At 43.9% G+C, this 20,230-nt stretch overlaps 1 protein-coding gene across 10 annotated transcripts in view; it reads right to left on the bottom strand.

The window, feature by feature from the left end:
• The window catches only part of Zbtb20 (zinc finger and BTB domain containing 20), a 733,810-nt gene that overhangs the window by 37,952 nt on the left and 675,628 nt on the right, over window positions 1-20,230 (bottom strand). For 8 of the 10 annotated variants that reach the window (XM_038344639.1, XM_038344642.1, XM_038344641.1 and 5 more), the window contains 3 exons: window positions 17,750-17,850; window positions 15,698-15,749; window positions 9,653-9,840 (listed from right to left, as the gene is read on the bottom strand). In XM_038344639.1, coding sequence (XP_038200567.1) covers window positions 9,653-9,840; window positions 15,698-15,717 — 208 coding nt within the window. In that variant the 5' untranslated portion in view covers window positions 15,718-15,749; window positions 17,750-17,850. Of the gene's footprint in view, window positions 1-9,652; window positions 9,841-10,209; window positions 10,373-15,697; window positions 15,750-17,749; window positions 17,851-20,230 lie in introns of all 10 variants that reach the window. The other 2 variants (XM_038344647.1, XM_038344649.1) reach the window with 2 other exon arrangements.

Raw genomic sequence — 20,230 nt, 5'->3', positions numbered from 1 at the left:
GGCATCTGTTTTTTCCTTCTCACCTCTGACCTCGGGTCGGAGCTTCAACTGTCCAGACAAACAGTGAATATGTGCATGCATCGTCTTCTCTGGGAGCTCACACACCCAAGAGAGGCTCACTTCCTGCAACCAGACTAAGGCCTCTGGGTCAGAAGTTTACTGTGGAGTGGGATGGAGCCAGAATTATGCTTTGCCTAAAGTCTGCTTGTATTACTCTCTAGGAGGCAGGTCTGCTTGAGAGCATCTCTCAATATCTTTTTAAAAGATCATTTCTTTATTCGGAGTGTGTGTGCGCGTGCACTGTGTGCATGCACTTACATGCATTTGGGAGCCAGTGAATGATAAATAGGGTGATGGAGCCACTGGAGCTGAAGTTACAGGAGTTTTGGAGCTGCCAAATGTGAGTGCTTGGAACAGAATTCTGGTCTTCTAAAAGAGCAGCCAAGTGCTCTTACCTGATGAACCATCTCTCTGGCCCCATCTCTCAGTATCTTAAGGTAAGATTTTCAAGATGTCAGGCAGTCCCAAGGTCCTATTCAGGTTACAAGAACTAAAGGTCAGCAGTAAGATGGGATGGGCTTGGTTTCTGGAGCTTCTCTCAAAACTGGCAACACACCCAGACCCTCAGAATCTGCTCAGGAAAAGGCAGGCGTTCTTTCCTTTAAGGGTTTGCACTCAGAGTCTGCACGTTGCATTTTCATCGGATAGTTACACTCAGCATCTCGGGTATGCTTGGGCCTCTCTGTTCCACTGTCTCTTTTCCATATAATTCCTGGCCGTGGTATGAAGAGAATAGAGACAGCAAATGATTAGATGGCAAAGCTCATCTGGTGATCACTTCTTGAAATTCCTTAATTGGTGTTCTACCAAGTGTCCTTAAAATTTCTGTATGCCTTGACTTCTGATCGTGATATAAAGGTGAAGACAGGAATAATGTTGAGATGGCTTGGGCAAGGTAAGTAAGAGGATGCTTTCGGGACTGGGGAAGACAGGAAAACCTTCATATGGCCAATTTACTATCAAGTTTAAAGTCATTCTGCCTTGAGAAATTGTGTAGAATGTTCAAGAGTCTTCCTTGTGGTTGTTCAAATAATTTCCAGTGATGATAAAATAGTTTTCATTTAGTTTTGCAGGTAACTTAATAACAAAGTAATATTTGATTACACTGGTTCCAGATCACCATCTTGAAGTAGAAACAATGTCAGAAACTCTGTCCAGATGGCAACGGCTTTTGAAATGTGTTTAGCTATTAGTAAAAGTAAATACTTTAAGTAGTCAGGTTTAAAACTCATTGGTCTGAAAAATAAAGCTGAGGATGCCTCCTGATGTTTGATACAGAGGCCTGTTTGCTGTTCCAAGTAACTACACAGCTATTTTTATGGGGTCTCTCAGCCAAGGAAGATGGAAGGGGTACTTTAAAGGATTATGTTTCAAATAGCATTGTTAGAAAATTTACATATTCCAAGTATCTGATGCTTGTCCTCAGGTGACATGGGTGTCAGTGAAGCTATCCTAGAAGACATCCAACAATGCTTATAAAACATTCGCTCTCATTAAGCCAAAGGACAGGAGAGTGGCAGTTGAGGAACCAGTGCAATGGTGCCATCCACGCCGGATCCTTTGGGCCTTCAGTTCCTGTCACAGTCTTCCTATCAGCACTGTCCTGTGGGCGAGACCAACTCTCTCTCTCTCACTGTACCTACTAAAGGAGTCCTTCTTCATAACCCCTCACTCACTGCCCACCTCCTACTCCCACTCTGGGCTCCTAACAGGGCTTGGGAGTCTGGCATCTTAAAAATACTCATGATCCCATCTTTGAGTTACTTGACATTCTTTAAATCATTAAATTTCTTTTAAAAAGTTGTTAGCAAATGTTGCTTTATCTTGCTTGTCCCTGAATACCTCTGGATCATAAGAGGTGTGTGTGTTTGTGAGACAGAGAGACACCCGATTCTGCTCTCAGGACAGCCACTCTGAGGTGACCTTTGCCCAGTTTGCTGCCATCCTGCTATCTGTGGCTGACCCATCCCCTCCCCAGGATCCCTCACTCTCCTGGTCTTCTCCTATCTCTCAGATCTTTTCTTCTGTTTTGTTTTCCTCCTTTGAAGATTCTTTGTTCTCTTCTTATCACTCAATGTAAACATTCCCCAGGTTCTATTTCCCCCTTTTTTTCTTTCAACAAAGTCCTCTTTGAAGTTTCCTGTATTTATGGTATAAATTATGGCCTCTTGGCCAAAGGGTTTCCTACCCCTAATTTCAAATATTTCTGTGTAATCTGGGACCCCATTTGTAACTCACTATCCTGCTGCCAGTGGGGATACCTCCTGTTCCTTGCTTTATGCTGCATGAAATGAACTCTGTTCTCCAAAACCTTGCTGGGGCTTAAACCCAGTGCCCTGGGCATGCCGTGCAAACTTCCACCATTGAGCTGTATCTTTAGCCATATTTCTCTTCTTCTGTGGTTTTTGCTTGCTTGCCCGTTTGTTTGGGTTCTCTTTTGTTTTTTTTGAGAAAGAGACTTGATAAGATAACCAAACTGACCTTAAACTCACTTTGCTCCCCAGGCAGGTCTTGAACTTGTAATCTTCCTGCAGTAGACTCCTGAGTGGTTAAGACTGGAGTAGACCTGTTCCACTAGGCCCAGATCCCTAAACCTCCTGTTTTTGGTATCTTGGTGGTATTACCTATGATAATTTCCCTTATCTATTTAGTAGCCTTAGTCTTCCAGAGTTTTCACCCCTATGTTAGTCTGACAAGTCTGGCTTCCTGGGACCTCCATTTGCTCCTCCTCCTCTTATCCCTAGCTCCCTTCAGGTTACCAATAGTGTGAACTACTGACAATGTCTCTTGAGCTTTCTCCTCTCTCCAGTTGGCCTCTCTCATCCCTGTATGCCCCACATACCGGCTGCTAAGTTAGGCCTTCCCTAAGCAGAGTTTTGACAGTGAAAAGTTTCTTTAAAACCCTTCCTGAGGATTTTAAAGTTTTGAACTAGAGTGCAAACTTGTCATACTTTACCTGAATGCCTCACATTCAATGAAATTTTATTCACCTTTCAAAAGAGGTCAGTTGGAACCTCTTCAATAAACTTAACTAGATGTTAATGGATTCCAGTGTATTACATAACCACTCTGAATTCTAAGATAATGGTGTTTTGAAGACATAGACTAAATTCTAAGACTGTTGATGACAGACCTTTGGGTACCCATAGAATGCAGTAAAGTACATGGACACATGCACTCTACACACAAAAGTTGAGCGAGTGAATGGTTGCCGAGGGTCATGGTGCCGGGGATGCATTTTCAATGACCCTTTCTGACAGTATCTGCTCCTTTTCACACAAATTTAAGTCTCCAAGCACTGGAACCCAGCTGGCAAACAGCATCCTGTAGAGCACCAGGCCTGAGGCCTTCTGCCTTGCAAACATCATGACTGACCGACTGACCAACAGTCCTGAGTCTGCTGTTCACAGTGAGTTCTCCAAGAGGCACACTGACTCAGAACCAGTGCCACATTCACTGAGCGAAAGACAAGAGCCTACAAAGATGTCTTAGAAAGAAAAACTGTGACCCTAAGCACAATAAATAAAAGCAATAGACAATCAGAGCAATAACAAACAAACAAACAAACAAACAACTGGCCTTCTAATGGGTAAGTGCTGCTCTCAGCATTAAAATCTCGGAAAAGGAGGGTATACAAGGTAACAAAAACAATCCCCAAAACATCATATGTCAACTAACTCAGAGGTAGGGAAGTGACTTTTTAAAAAGGGAAAGACTCTTTTAAAGAAATAAAATCCATACGTACTGGTTAATAGAAGAGCAAAAAATCAGTTTACACTGTTAGGAAGAAAAGGAAGATAAACACTAGGTTCCTTTTGGAACTTGGAAGAGAAGGGAACTTGGGCACTCTGGAGGCGGCCGCAGTACCTACTTCCATTACCAGTGCTCTCTTTACTACTTAATTGATACATAATTTATTAGGAAATTAATTAGCCATGCCATAGGATGGTAACTATCTGTGCTTGTTATTCCCCTCTCCCCAGTTGGGCTGCATTTCTCCTGCAGATTAGTGTGACCCCAAAATGTTTTCAGGATTGTCCAACTTGTCCTAAATTCCATAAATAACTCTGTCAGAGGGTGCTGTTTTTTTTTTTTTTTTTTTTGCCATGTCTCTATTACGGTTCTTCACAGATGGACCATTTTTGTCCTTCCAAAGTCTAAGAATAACTCTTTCAGTTATCAAGACATACCAAAATCCAGTTCAGCTGCCCCCGTGGGATTCCAGTTAGTTTAGACACATCTGCTGAGATACACGCATCAGAATCCAAATGAAGTCTTTGTTTGATTATACATTTCGAACATTTATAGAGGTTTTCTGGGGCCAAAATGGTTTTCATTTTTTTTGGCATCCCAGAGATCTTCAGTTACAAACACTGCCTTCTGAGCACCTCCAACAGAAACCCAATCTTTCCATGTGAACAGGTGCCTCAGGAAGGTTTTGGAAGGTTTTACACTGAATCAGCTTTCCGATTGGAAACTTTCTGAACACGCAGTCAAATTTGCCAGAGAGCCCTTCAAACTTGCTTGAGCAGTTTCACTCACACAGACATACATTCACACTTAGAGACAGCCTAAGAACAGCAAATCAGAGCCCTGGAAAACTCAAGTTTCTTTCTTAAAGGTTAAATACCATATGCAACCAAACTGAGCAAAAAAGGAATGCATGACAGGAGAGAATGAGCAAGTAGCAGGAGGATCCTCAATGAGCATGCCCCCACCTCCCCAAGGCTGGGCTGGGGTTTAAGCCACACACCTTTCCAGAACAATTTTTATGTCTCCTAATTTCCATTACACAACCAAGCACTTGCATTTCAAAGACCATGCCACGGCGGCACATTGCTAATGATCCCTTTTATTCACAATCCCGTTCAGTTATTTTGAGACATGCCCTTCTCTAACACAAATGGGTCAACCAGATTAATATGCACAGGAAGAAAACACTATTCTCTAAATGAGAGGTTCTTTTGTAAAGCCCACCTTTTACCTGAATTCCCTACAACTCCCCACCCCTACTAGTTTGAAAATACACTCTGGACATTAGAGAATGAAATAAATTCTGAAGCCTAAGGAGTTAGGGAAGTCACTCCTCTACTGGGCAAGCCTGGAATTCATGAGGGAAAATCTGCTTTCAAGTTGTTCTTACAGCCCAAGACCAGATGCTCCAAGGTGGCCAGAAACCTTTGTCTACACCCACTTAGCAGATTTCTGGCTCTTTATCAGGGACTCAGAGGTTTATTTGCAGAAATGAATCATTTCCTTCAAAGTCTCCCTTACCCTATTTACATGCTTGCATATTCCTTCCATTTTGTTTTCCCCCTACAGCGTTTCTAAGGAATTAATTATCTAGAAGAACAGGAACATACAGTAAGTACATCTGAGATCCAGGATGGGACACAGTATGTCATCTATTAGGCCTGGCTAAGACCAGCAGCTGATGCTAAATGGGAAGGAACATGCACCAAATGTTTTTTAATCACAAAGTTAGTAATTAATTGCTCTTTAAAATACATTTTATGCTTCTTTCTGTCTGTGTACATGAAATGCACATTTATTACATGCCAAAAATTACAACATTATGGTTTAAATGTGACTGGCACGGAAGTCCGGAAACCAGAGTTAATGTCCCCACAGCAACTTTAATCCTATCTGTGTGCACATGGAGAGCATGTCTTCCGTTACAGGATAATGCACAGAGATGGATTCGGGAGGGGCGCTAAAGGCTCACATCCTCAACTGGAGTTCCAGCGAGCCACAAAGGGTGAAGGCTGCTTCTTTCCATAGACATGGCTAAAAACAATGTTCTCCTGCCGGTGTTGTGTAACCACGCAATGAAAGAGTCTGCTGTGATGCTGCACTCGGCACTCAAGGGGACAGTTTCTGTTGCTGTGGGAACCTGAACTTTGCATTTCCTGACTTGGGGGTAATTAAAATGTCAGCCTTAATGTGGCATTAATGGAGTTTGCCATAAAAATCCTCTTTGTTTTGTTCTCTCAGAAATTGCTTAAAAGTTCAAAATGATCCAAGTGTACTAAAAATTTAATCACAGGGCCTTGGATGAGTGAAGGGAAGAGTTGAAAGCGAGAAGGCCAGGGAAGATGGCAGGCAGGAGACAGGAAAAGAAGAACCCACAGTCTCCTCGACAGCAGGCAGCCCCAGCAGCACCATGCTACCTACACAGCTAAACTTAAACCCACCCACGCAACAGTTTGGTAATGTGTAAAGGTTAAATTAAAAATAAATAAAAACTGTTAATGCATAAATGCATCTTGGCAAGGACACAAGAACTAGACGGTCTGATGAGTCCAACACAGAAACATTGGAAGGTGAGTGACCATGGATGTCAGCTTCCGACGAGAGGAACTAGCGCAGACCTCCAGTAGAAGCGGGGAGGGCCACCAAAGGGAGAAGTGCTTCTCCCTTCCATGGAAGGGAGCCTGGTCTGGGGCGGGGAAACAAGATGGAAGAGATATACAAGGAAAAATTCTGTTTGCTTCTATCTCACAAGTATGATGTGATGGGTTACAGCTTGACAGTTGTCAGGACAGGCTCTTCATATGGAGGCCTTCATCTGTGCTGCTGACAACGTTTTGTCCTGTTGAAGTACACAGCCTGTTTGGTGGGCTAACTGCTCTATCAAACACTGAGGGCTCTTGTACCCTTTCTCTTCCCAAATTCAGCTTAATGCCTTCTATTTTTGTCATCTGAAGCTGTTTACCATTATGCTTTCAGAAATGGTGTAGAGGTGACAAGCTCCGTGGAAATGGTAGAGTATTGCTGAGAGGAAATTGTGTTGGGGAGTGCACTGCCAAACAGCATGCATTTCTGTGGCAAGATAACAACAGCATCTCGCTGAAGCAAAGCCTATCCGACTATGTGACTTCTGCTTTTGGACATCACTAGTATATTTGGCCAAGGCGGAAGTGCCATGGCACAGCAGGTTACATAGCCAACTGATCAGTTAAGGTGCTAGAATGGTCATCTCTCCATGGGTATATGCACAAGCACCATGGCTCGTCACCTCTCCTAGTTACAGCAGAGCTGACTTCTCTTCTGCAGGGATGATTTATCTACTGTGTTTTTATAATCACATCACCATTATGAGTAGCCACACACTTCCAAGATGCCGGTTCATAGCTAGGAATACCATCTTTGCGCTTTGAGCAGAGAGTTCTGGACAATCAGAATGAGAGCAAACTGGTAAACTCTTGTCAGCACCCACGTGAGCACACGGCAGCAAATCCTTCCTCAGTGAGGTGTCAGTTCTCTCAGTTCTCTCATCCGTAAGTTGGGAAGAATCATGCTGACGGACAGGAAGCCATGACTAAGAATAATTTTGCTAAGCACACAACAAAATAAAAAAGGTGCTATGAAAACTCAAGCACTTGTGAAAGCTTGGAACACCACAGACTGGTAGAATGTTCCTGAAGTTAAAGAGACTAACAAGTCAAGGACACTATTTTTAAATGCCCCAAATCTGTTCATTCTAAATAGGAACTGAATATTTTACCTTAAAGAAATTAGGCTTTTAAATTAATCTATGGCAAGAATGACATTTGAAAGTAAAAAAAAAAAAAAAATCCTCTTGAATGCAAGAAGAGCATCCAAAAAATTTAACAGCTTAAAATAAACTCCTTTCCTGTCTTCTCTCAGGCAATCTCCAAATGGACAGATTTCTGTGAATCTTTCCTAAAAACAATCTTCCTTTAAGTGTAGGCTCAAATCAGGACAAACTACAATCTAAATATGTTTAGAGAGAAGTAGAATCCGTTTCAACAACAGGTCGGTGTGGAGAGGACTTACACATCTTAATGGCAAAATCAAAGTGACTTTCAAGACAGCGGAGATGAAGTTTCTCCTCCTATTTCAGTCTCCTTCCAACTGCATTCGCACACCGACTGAGCTCCACTCTGTCGGCTTCCACAGGGCTGTACTGACAGCACCTTCCTGCTGTTCCTTCCACATATGCCAGGCTAGTAGGGCAAGCGAGGCCTGGCCAGAGGATGCTTACTACAGTGTGAGGAGCACAGTGGCTTTTCTACTCAGCAAAGCTTTCATTTGACTGTACTGGATTTCTGGGCTCTGGCCATCCCATGCAACCTTCCCCATAGGTATGGCAGGAAGCCAGGTGATGAAGGTGTACACTGAAACTCCAGCTTCACCAGAGGGAAAGCCACCTTCCTAGTGGGCAGGGGCAGTGGACACATGTCTGTGGGGCACTGTGCCATGCTATTTTCAAGTTCTTCCTGTAATTACTATTAGGCAGGAGACTTCCAGGCAAGAAAGCCATGGACGTGACTATGATGATGGTCCCCAGGATAAAGTCCCTGCTTCCGCCCTCTACTAGAAACAGAAGCTGCAAGTTTGGCTGCACAGATCACGTGGCACTGAGTGACTCAGATCTAACAGCTGGAGTGTGGCTGAAGCCCAACCCCTGTCCCAGCTCACATCCCCTGTCTAGAGGCCATGATGGCCAAGTGAGTGGGGGAGGGATCGCCCAGATTCACCCTTTGTCCTCCTTGCAGAATTTTACATTTCTGCTGGGAGAGAAATAACAGCAAGAGATTGCCTAATGGAGATTTTTTTTTTTTAAATTTTGTCTTGGAGGAACAGGATAAATGGAGCCCTTTTGGGAAATAAAGCTTTCCTGGTATATTTAACTCACTCTATTATGCCAGCTCTCTGCCTGTTACCAGACACCCTGTGGAGAGATCAGTTCAGAAGACTTGTTGGGCATCTTGAAGCTAAAAGGAATACTTTTTCAGTTTGGTATTGTCAACACATGTGTTCCTCTCTCAAGTACTGGGTTACACTCGAGAAACAAAAAACAGCCTTCTAATGTGATTTATCAACTTTCTTAAAATAGAATTTAAGAAGTGACTTCTAGATTAGTGAGAAGATGGCAAAAATAAACACCAAAGAAGTGATTTCAATAGTGACGATTCTCATTAAGTGCCCATTTCCAAATTTAGCCCGTAGGCAGTTTTTTTTAATTAAAAAATATTTTTAACCTGCGTTCTTATTGGCTATGAGAAGTCTGGGTGGCTTTTGAATTCTTGGAAGCCATTCTCTTTTCTTCTGTAAATGTATGCTATCCTTTAACCACTTCAAAATAAATTAAAAACTGGAAAGACCGAAATTCAGCCAAGCTACATGAGACTCCAATAACTAATGCAAATCTGACTCGGGTTATATAATTTGGAAATGGTTGTTTCCTTGTGTCTCACTGGCCTTCTGAGGTCCATATTTGGTTGTTCCATTTAGTAACGGTAGAAGTGCTGTTACTGAGAGCAAGAATAATCAGTAAGCCGCAATACAACTTCTTTTTGTGAGTTTCTCGTGAAAGAGAATGTGACCCATGTAACTAATCAGCATTTCGAGGCCAAATGCCTAGTCACGTGGCTTTAAAAGATACTCTGGCTTTGAGAACATATAGACGCTGGCTGGATCAAAATGGCGGCATGCTACTCTTGACTACTCTGGAAGACTAAATGGAAACAGCTTGCTCTGAATACAAAACAGCCGGAACCCCGGGGCAGGAAAGAAGCCCCATGCAGACACTGGGGAGACAGGGTCACCTCACTGGCGTACTCACAGTCAGACGACCCGGTGTGAGCGTGAGAGTTTGTCAGTGAATGTGTTGAGTGGATGAGGGCTGGGTCTGGAGACAAAACAGCTTCAAAGTTCAGGCAGGGAAGGCCCGGCTTGGCGCTGGATCCACCCGGCTGAGTAATCTCATTCTCCTCAGATGCCTTCTGGTTTTCAGCTGTCTTGGGTTTCTTCCTGAGAATAAACAAAGGGCCCTTTGAAGGAACTGACTGCATATTTGGGAAAAGGCATTTTTAGAATCTGTTAAAGATAACTTGACTTTTTTTTTTTTCTGAAGGGGGATGGGAGGGAGTCCAGCATGTCCCTTGTTTTAAAACAAGCTGATTCTTGTTTTTTTCCCTCCAGTAATGGCCTAACTGGGAACACATGAAAGCATATGGGCCAAGCAAACAGCACCACATTTGGACTCTGTTGGCTGTATAAAAAGACCCTGTCCCAGAACTTTAGACAGCTTGAGCTACGTATGGCTGACATTATCCAAGAAAGCATCCTGTCCCCCTTAGAGCTTTAACAGGGTCTGGAAAAAATACTGTGGAGGTTTACCGTTCTAGCATTTGTCGGGAAGCTTAGAGACAGGCCCGTGGAGTAATGGGAAGAGCAATGGACTGGGAGTCAGGAGACTTGAGCTACGGTACTAGCTGTGCCTGCAACTTGCTGTGTGGCTTTGGGCACCTCACTTCACCTCTCTGGGCGTCAGTTTCCTCATCTGCAAAATAAAGGGCTTAGATTAGAGGGCCCTACAAGGTTCCTTCTAGCTTTAAGTCTGTTCTTGGAGCACACTGTGGAGTATCCCACTTTCCTGTTCCTATTAGTTTTATTTTAAGTCAGTTCATAATTCAAATCAGAACCTCGATCTATCTGCAGGCTGTCCAGATGAGAGGGGTGGTGTAAGAGTGGAGAGTGGTTAGGAGGAGCTCAGGTTCCTGCAGCTAAGGGGGAAAGAGGACACACATTACTCTCCACCCTCCTCTTTATTGTCCAGGACTTAAGATGCTCTTTGTTCTTTGGTTTAGTCCAGGCTCCCGGAGTTCAGGAGTGCCAGTGGCATTTGCCTTGTGAGAAAGAGATTGCCTCAGGGGCAGGAGAAAGGTGGTGGTGGTATTTAGTGTCAGGAGTAGAAAGGGAAACAGTTCAGCTATCAGTCAGTTCAGGGCTCCTTTCCCCGTGGCAATGCAAACGATAGTAACTAGCAATCAACATCTAGAGCAGATGGACCCCAGACCCCAGAAAAAAGGGATTATGAGTTCCTCCTTGAACACGTCCCCAGTTTCTGTGGCTTTGTGTCTTTTTCTATCACTATGTAACCAGAGAGTATGCTTTTTTTTCTTTTTTGGATAGATTATGTGTGGGACATAATTTGTTGTAAGTCGCTATGTTTCCATGTTCTCCTTGTTTCTATGAGCATGGCATTGGACTTGTATACAGAATATTTCGTATTGAAATGTGTTGTACTGGGTAGTCAAATCTGCCCTCGCAGAATATGGTGTTATGATTAGTATGCTGTGTTTTCAGTCCAACAGGTTGTGAAATCAAATCTGTTTCTTCAGAGGGCACGAGGCAGAATAGTATGGTAAAGATTAGAATTGGGGGAGGGGGGCTTTCCGATATATTTTTCAAAGTCGAGAAAGCCAACATCTAAAAAACAAGTCTCATTGCTGAAGGGGCAACTCTGGGACTAACCCTTGAATCCTATGCCTACCTGGGGACCCCCAAGAATCTGCTACTCTGGTTTGTCAGATTAAGAAAGCATCCAAGATCAAAGTCTCCAAAGACCCCTCCCCCCTTGTTTCCCCTGGGAGAGCCATGCTTCTGCTCAGGTGTCTATTTCCTGCAGTGTGGTCTGCTGTAGAAGCCCCAGGTGCAGCGCTCACCTTCCTCAGCCTCAGCTTACCCTGCAGTCTTCTCAAGTCTGTTCCCTGTCCAGGATGGATGCTGGTGTCCACTATCTTGCTCACCACCCCCTAGCCCCCTTGTCCTGCTGCGTTCCAATCAGTAAATCCTGCAGGACCTGATAGCCTGGCAGTCAAGGTCAATTCCTTATCTGCCCTACATTGTTTCATGGTTTGTTTATCATCCCCAGAGCTCTGGGATGTACTTTCTGGGCTCTTCAACTTTATCCATCACTGTTCTTTCTTTGACCAGTCTTTTCTCCTCTCTGCCTGATGAAAAGAGATGTAGCCTTCATACTTAGTAAATGCCAGCTCCACGATATGCTGCTGTGTGTCCCCTCTTTCAGAAAGGATGACTCTTCTCTGTGTCATCCTGAAATCTCTCAGTACTTTCAGGATTCGTGTTTTCCTCATCAACCCTCACTTCATTGTTAGTTATATGCTATTACTTCTATGAGAGAATAACCTCCCTGTGGGAAGGGGAATGCTTTAGTTATTGATATAGTCCTGCTCTTCATCCTTTCTTTCCTTCTGCCTTTCTGCTCCTCCCAGCTCATTCATTCACTCATTCACACATCCACTTTACAAATACCATGTGGCTGCGATGTGTTATACAGGTTATGGGTTGAGCAGTGTGGGTCCTGTCCTCCCAGAGTTTACCCTTTCTTTAGTCTATACTGTGAACAAGGGCAACTTATACACAGCAGCTATTCAATAGCTGTTTGCTGATGGAATTAAACAGAGCTGAAATTCAAGTACACTTGGAGACTAGTCCCAGTCTGAATCTCAATTAAGTTTCCTAGTTTTTATGCAGCAGTGGAATCAACCTGGATTGGTTGCTTTTTCATTGATTACATGAAGAGTATTTAATAAGAGTGGCTGGTCCTTGCAATTCATCTAAATATAGGGACAAAACACCAATGACCATTATCATGTAGCAGAAAAGAAAATGACCTCTGGTGCTTACAGACAAGGCCTGAGCTAGTTTCAGACATGTGGTTTGGAGAATTAAGGGTGCTCTTTTCCAAGCCCCAGTGCTGCCAAACCACCCAATGACTCTAAATTAACCCTGGAGAAATTGCACTGTTTACGTTTTTGCTTCTTGTCTTGAATTGGATTTTGATACCTGCCTGATATCTGTGCCTCACCTTATGTCTACGATCACCTTGGGCATCTGTCCATGGCACAGGGGCATTGCAGCCTCCTCTGCAAGAAGGACACATTCAAGACCAACCTACCTGGCTCCTTCCCTCATTTGCTTAGTATCACTATAGTTATTCTTTTACCATGGCTGTTTCCCTGCCATAGCAAGAGCACGGAATACTGTCCATTGAGCATTTCCTCTCCCACCCTAACCTCTTTCACAATTCTTTGGGACTCCTTTTTCTGAAGCCAAGAAACAGCAACACATAACACCAATCTGTATGACACGCACAGGTGCTGTTCTATGACCCATTTTTTCAGTTTGTGGTTTATTAAGGAGGAAAGAGCAAGCTCTCTTGTAATTAACTGAAAATGCCTTCTTTGGTTGCATACAAAGGATTGTATAAACATGGCACATCTGAGGATGTGTCTGTACAAGCCTTTGTAGCTTGTACTATCCCCTGGAACCTGTAGAGGGCAGCAGCACACTGGCTGAGTCCAGGCAGCATTTCAGAGAACAAACTCCTACCAGAACCTTCCTCCTGGTCACCATGCCAAAGGTTGGTTTGCCAAGCTCTTTCTGGCCTCTCAGTCTCTTTCAAGTTTGTTCTCTCCCCGCCTGCTGTGAGCCTCTCTTTCTCCCCCCCCCTCTCTCTCTCCCCGCCACCCCCCCCCCCCCGTTAAAATTATACACTGTTATGAGGTGGCCCCTCATCCGGAAAATGAAAACTTCAACGAAAAAGTCAGACAGGCCAACAACAACAAAGAAAAACCGGGGGAAAGGGGAAGGGGGCTGTGACGGAGAAAGACTTCAGAACAAGAAAAGGGCAGATGTTTCGTAAATATATGCAAAGCAAAACTGGGTGTACCCAGAACACTTCCACAGAAAAACAGGCCAATCATTGTGCACTTCCTCCCGCCACACTGGTGGAGTTCTGCATTCAAAAAAAAAAAAAAAAAAAAAAAAAAAAAAAAAAAAAAGAAAGAAAGAAAAAGAAAAAAAAAGTGTGGCCGCAGGCACCCGCCTTTCAACGGTCAGTGCTGACATTCTGACTGAACATGTCCCAATTGTCCAAAGAGAACAAAAACATTTTCATCTCCCCACTGTGAACATTTTTGTTATGAGAAAAAGGCTGCTTCAAGAAATAGGAAGGCGGTTTAAGGTGAAGGGCAGTCGAGCTAGCCAGCAGAACCTTCTGTGTTTTAACTCTCCCTGTGCTGGTCCTGACAGAAAGTTTCAGGCTGAAAGATAGCAGTGAGTAAGGCTGTGGTGGATGCTGGCTCTTGCCTAACTAGACCATATTGTTTGTGCAAAGAAATATGCATTAAAACATATGGATGTGCTGCTAGGTATTAAGCATGTTAAATGCATGGAAATTAGGCAGAATGGTGCTGTTGGATGTATATAGTTCACACTCCTTCACACATACTGCACACATACAGTGATGGCAATGCTTTCTGCAACATATGGAAAAATAAATATTTTATCTGCGTGAGCTCTTATCAGTCTCCAGGGTCTGTGGAGAGGCAAGTGCTTCCTCTCTTTCTCTCTCTCCCAATTCTCTCCCTTCAGTGGGCTACCGCTCTCTCCTGCACATGAACAGCTTTTCACTTAGCAGCCTGTGTGGCTAGGAAAGGGTTACTTTCATAAATAATCACTCAGTCTTTTAGATCAGCCTTTTTGGAGTGGCAACTATTATCCTCCTCTGTTTCACACTGGAGAGTGTCTGGGGAGGGGTTGGGGTGGAAGTAAAGGACTACTGCCACCTGGGGAGGGGAGTTTAGGAAAACTAAGCTCCACCAGCTAGCAGCCACTTGCCCAAGGCAGGTTAGTCTGCATCTCAGAGTCTCCATCTTCCCCATCCGTAAAATGGGAACAGCGATACCTTCCAGCTGTGGGGTGTGGGTAAGAATAAAGGAGAAGAGCCAGGTTGTGTTTAGCACAGCGCTGGCCCAGGAGCGAGTAGTCTATGAGAAAGCTTTTTGGAAAATATTAGTTCTGTGGTGTTCAGTTAGCTGTGTAAGTAAGGCATGTCCACTGCAGTCATCTTTTGAATTTCCCGGCCAGGGGCAAGGGTAAAAGGATTGTTGTTGTACTGAGCAAACTCTTCTTTCCACCCAGGCCTCACTGCCTGCCCCCACCTCTCTTCTGTTCACACATGCCTCTCATTGCTGCGGCTGCACTTAGGGCTCCTTGGAGCTGAGGGTCAAGCAAGCTGCACTTGGCCTGCAGTGGCCCACTGGCCTGAACACTATAGGCTATTCATGAAACCAACCTACAGGACTTTTGCTTATCACGCCTTCTTACAATTTATCCTTTCACAACTTGGCCCAGTATTCTCACATTAATTTAAAATGTTTTCATGATTAAAGCATTTTATTATCTCAATCTTTTCTCCCCCTTCTTCTTAGCAGGGCTGATTTACAATATTTTTCAGTGTCTTTCCTCACTGCAGTTGAGATCCTGACAGGAAATAAATGGTACATGTAAAGCCCCCCCTCTTTTTTTTTCTGAGACAGAGTTTCATTGTGCAGCCTCGACTATCCCGGAATTAGCTCTGTAACTGGCTTCAGACTCATAGAGATCCTCCTGCCTCTGCCTCCTAATTGCTGGGATTAAAGGTGTGTGTCATTACTGCCCAGCTACAGGTAAAGCTTCTAACTGAAGGGAGTTTGCTGAAGGAGCTGTGTCCCAAGGTGTAGATGAGACCAAGGGATACTCTCAAGCGATGGTGAAGCACCAGAGACCAGCAACAATGGAGAGCTGTTGACCTCATCTTTACCGCATTGGAACTGGAAGGCGAGAGCGGGGCACATTTCTGCACTGAGTCAGGATGGCACTAGGGTGGGCGCTCACACTCTTACAGAAGTCTTCTTTAGGCCTGATTTTCAGGGAAGCTAGAGAACAGGTGAGCCTGGGTACTGGAGTCCTGAGAAGCCTCTGGGTCATGCGCGAGGACCGGGACTGGGAGGTGGGGTGGCAAGATTCATTTGCATACCTATTGTTTCCCCTTTGCATTTCTTTCACACTTTTCCTCTCAATTATACTTTCTGGAAGGAAAAAGGAAAATAAAATCAAATCAGTCCTTGGTTAGCTTCTATGTACCTATTTTGTCTGTTTGTCATTTATAGAGCAGGGAAACTGAATGTAAGCTCACAAGTAGGGATTTGTTTGTGTTCCTTGATGTATCCCAGTGCCCAGAATAGTGTCTGGCACCCACTGAAGGCTCAGCAAGTTTTAGTGGTGTAGACACACTCATCTCTGCCATGCCAGGCCCTCTATACACATCCTCTCACTTCGGGATCACAGCAGCAGGGGGAAGTCGGCAGGCTTGAGCATGTGTGCAGGTAATGTGAGAAAACCCAGCACTAGCCTCAACCATCACCTCTCAAACTTTGGGAACAGGTGCAGAGCCCTGGCAGCTCTCAGGACCCTCTCAGGAAGGGACCCACTTTTGTAAAGCTCCCGTTTTTATATTGTTCCCGCCTTGGTGACTATTTTCTTTCATGTATGTAGGGAAGCAGTCTCTGAAGAGCAGACACTGCTAGGGTTATAAGCCAACATGCCCATGCCCCGGGGCCCAGGGGAAGATGAAACACCTCCCTGAGGCAAAAAACAGCTGACTGGGCATTTCCTTGCAATCCCAAGAGAGATCAGGTACTAGTTCTTAGGTCGAGGTCTGCATTCTCTGCAGCACAAGGATGGAGGAGTCGCAGCGCGCGCGCGCAAACCTCGACACCACTCTATACGCTAGCGTGACTGTGCTCTTGGCACGGGCATCACTTTGTGTTGAAGCAAAACTCAGATGTGAGAAACTATTCAGATGTGAGGCTTTCTAAGGGACTCCTTGTGCTTGAACATAAGGATAAATTATGCAATTAAGTTCCCTGTGTGATTATAGGCAAAAGAAACAACTTATGGTCCTCTCTCATGTCTGTAAGCCCTAGTTCCTCAATGGCCTTCATTCCCCATCTTGGCTAGAAAGGCCTGTTTATCACCTACATACCAGCTATCATCAACTGTCATCAATTGTCAAGAGACCAAATGCAATACAGGTAAAATGACTCAAAACAAAACTCTAGCTTCATTTCTTTGGGTTTGAGGTATGCTAGAATAGCTAAAGACTTAGGTAATACGAATGTGAAATGTCCTACCTGGACCTAAGAGGAGTATAAGCCTCTCAGGTTTAGCGTTTTCCAGTAACAGAGACTTTGGTAAATCACCATCCCATTACCTGCCTTCTATTGTACAGGAAAACTAATAAGTACAATTAAAAGGAGATTTCTTTTTTAAATGTATAATTATTTTGCATGCAGAGCATCTAAACAATTCAAATTTTTGGCTTTTCTTCGTGAAAAAAAGCATATATTCATCTATTAGTTTTAATATGATTAGTAGATTTTCATTAGTTGCCTGTGGATATTGACTCTCCTACCCTGTCTTATTTCCTTGTGAGGGATATATTTCTACAGAAATGCCATGTGTACAAGGAATCCTATCAGTTACACAGAGCCATGTACCCAGAGGGCAAAGCAGACCTGTCTTGATGGGTTGGAAATACGGTGGAAGGAGCCTAGAGTCCCAAAAGGAAGCCTTGGCTGCTTACAGTTGCAAGGAGACAATAACATGGGGTGTGTCCTAGAGATCAGGGAGGTATAGCCAGGCTACGCTGGCTCAGAGGTTTGACCAGGGTGACATGAAATGACAAGCAACTGCAAGGTTCAATAGACTGGCAAACGATGAGCATAAACAGAAGAGGGTAGCTAGCTACCACCATCCTGGGAGAGGCAAACATGACACAGCCACCAGGAGGCAGGAGAGAGATGGGAGAGGACACTACCTGGGCATGCATGCAATGAATGCTGGTAGCTGAAAACAGCTGCGGGTAGTGGGACTGGTCACCTAAGAGATGAAGGTGCATCTAAAGGCTGAAGCTACTTGTAATTGTACCTGCTTTTGTAATTGTGTGGTTTGTCATCACCATCATCACCACCACCACCACCATCATCTATTAAAGTAAACTAGTTCACTGGAGGCGTAAGGTACTTACAACAGATTTCAGACAAATGGTGTTACTCTTCAGGTAAGTCACTCCAAGGTTTGGGCCTAGTGCAGATGTTCATTGGGGCAGGGGACAGAGAGCGTCTGCATCTAGCAGAAACAAACAAACAAACAAAAAAACAAAACCAAACAAGGTCATTAAATGAGTAGGTCATGATTACAGCATTCTTTGCTCATTTATTTAACGGTTTTTGAAAGAAATAAACTAAGAAACATGACTGGGCTGGTTCTGCATCTTTCTCCTATGGTGCTTCTGCTGACTGCTGGTATGGTCTGAGACACTGGAGTATCCTTACAGTGCAAAGCAGCTTTGGGAAACTGAGTGGAGGTTAGACCAGAGAGACTGAGGACAGCCTTGTTCCAAGTTGGCCCAGTCAACTCTTCTGACATTTTACACATACTGGTTGATTGTTAGCCGACATAAATTATACCTATTTGTGGAACATATAACATAACACTATCATGATGTTTTGAGGTTTGTGTTCATTGTGGGATAGACAAATCAAGGTAATTAGCATATCTATTACCTCACATATTATGTTTTGTGGTGATAGTTTTATTTTTTTTAAATTATCCTAGAGTAGGCAGTAAACTGTAAATCTCAGCAGCTGCCTGGAGGAAGAGAATGGAGAAGAGGGGGAAAAAAATCTCTGAACTTATGTCTTGTCTAGAATAAATTTTTTATTTAGACTAGAAAAATGTCTAAATGAAATTTAGTATTCTTTGAACATCCCTATAGCCTAAGTTAGCCACCATTTTAGTCTCCACTTCTATGAGTTTGACTTTTTTGGATTCCATTTCTAAGAGAGAGCATGCTATGTTTATCTTTCTAGGCCTGGACTATTTCACTTAGTGTTTTCCAGGTTCACTCATGTTGTGGCAATAAGACTGCCTTCTTTTGAAAGGCTGAGCAGTACTGCATGGTGTCCCTGTGTATCCCAGCTCTTGTATTTTTGACTCCCTTCAGTCTCTTCCTTGCTACTAGTCAGGCATTGCTTTGCCTGAAGACAGCCACTTACCTGGTTTGGATTCTTGCCTTCTCTCTGTTCCCTTTGCAGGGAACTGAAGAGTCTCCCTTCTTTATCTTTAACCCCAGGGAGTACAGTCTTAGAAGATGTAGATTATGATCTGTCTGCAGGGGCCTCTAGCTCACTGCCCCCTCAACCCTGACATTCCTGCCTTTGTCCTGCTCAGGGTCCCCTTTGTCCCTGAAACTGATCCACTTTTGTGGTTGGGCAAGCCATTGTCCTGATTGTCTTCTTGTCTCCAGTCTGCTGCTCTGTGTCCAGTACTTTGTTTTCCTTCTCCTCTTGCCTTGAAAGGTAAATTCTTTAACATTTTACCCCACAGGCTTTATCTAGAAAACCTGCCTGGACCTCAACAAACACTTTCCCCGAGAGTCTACAGCGCTGGCTATCTCCAGCTCTTGCTTTCTGCAGCGCTCCAGACCTATTTCTTAAGTCAGCCACTGCCCAGTGCAATCACCATTTGCTGACCCACTGTGCATACTGTACCTAGGAGACCCTTGGAAAAGATGAGCAGTTCAGGGTCTCGAATTCTTCAAAAATTAATATCTCTGTCAAGTATTACCAGGCTCTTTAAAGTTAGAAATTTTAAAATAGACCTCATTTTTTTTCCTCCAAACCTGTGGCAACCTCTACTCCATGGCTTGTCTATAGTTGAGCATTTATCCTGATGTTTTTGCGTTTCCATATCCAATCAGCTGCCAAGTCCGCAGCTCTTCCTCTGGCCAACTTTCTTGAATCTACTTCTTTGGTATCCAACACCATTACCTCTTTACCACCTGCGGCCAGAACGTCAGAGGACATTTCCTGAATGCCTCCATTCTGCTAGTTTCTTTTCATTTTACACCAGCATCTGACATTTCTACCTTGATTATATTAGTGTTCTAGAGCACCTCCCCCAAAATGTGTTCCTCCTGTGTGCAAAACTCTTTTGTTTACTGCATTAAATTCAAGTGTCTCAAGTTGACATTGAGTATGCTATATGGAGGCCCTGATCCAATTTTCAATTCTTGTTCTGATAGTTCATTCTTTTTTTTTTTTTTTTTTTTTTTTTTTTTTTTTTTTTTTTGGTTTTTTCGAGACAGGGTTTCTCTGTGGCTTTGGAGCCTGTCCTGGAACTAGCTCTTGTAGACCAGGCTGGTCTCGAACTCACAGAGATCCGCCTGCCTCTGCCTCCCGAGTGCTGGGATTAAAGGCGTGCGCCACCACCGCCCGGCCTAGTTCATTCTTTACATCAGCAAGGCCCCACTCTTTCCCACATGTTCATGCCATTTTTTCTCTCATTCCAGTGCCTACATACAGCTTCCTTATGGGCCATTAGATGCCACCTCATTTAGGAAACATTTCTCAAAGGGAAATAAATGCCCTTGAATCCTCAAGCACTGATTTGCAGGATCCCCTGGAACATTCTACTGATTCCAATCACCATTTGTATCATTTCTCTC

Source organism: Arvicola amphibius, chromosome 10, assembly GCF_903992535.2.
Source record: "Arvicola amphibius chromosome 10, mArvAmp1.2, whole genome shotgun sequence".
Taxonomy (NCBI): Eukaryota; Metazoa; Chordata; class Mammalia; order Rodentia; family Cricetidae; genus Arvicola; species Arvicola amphibius.
Note: the sequence above shows the minus strand (reverse complement) of the source record. Positions and strands in the feature narration are given on the sequence as shown.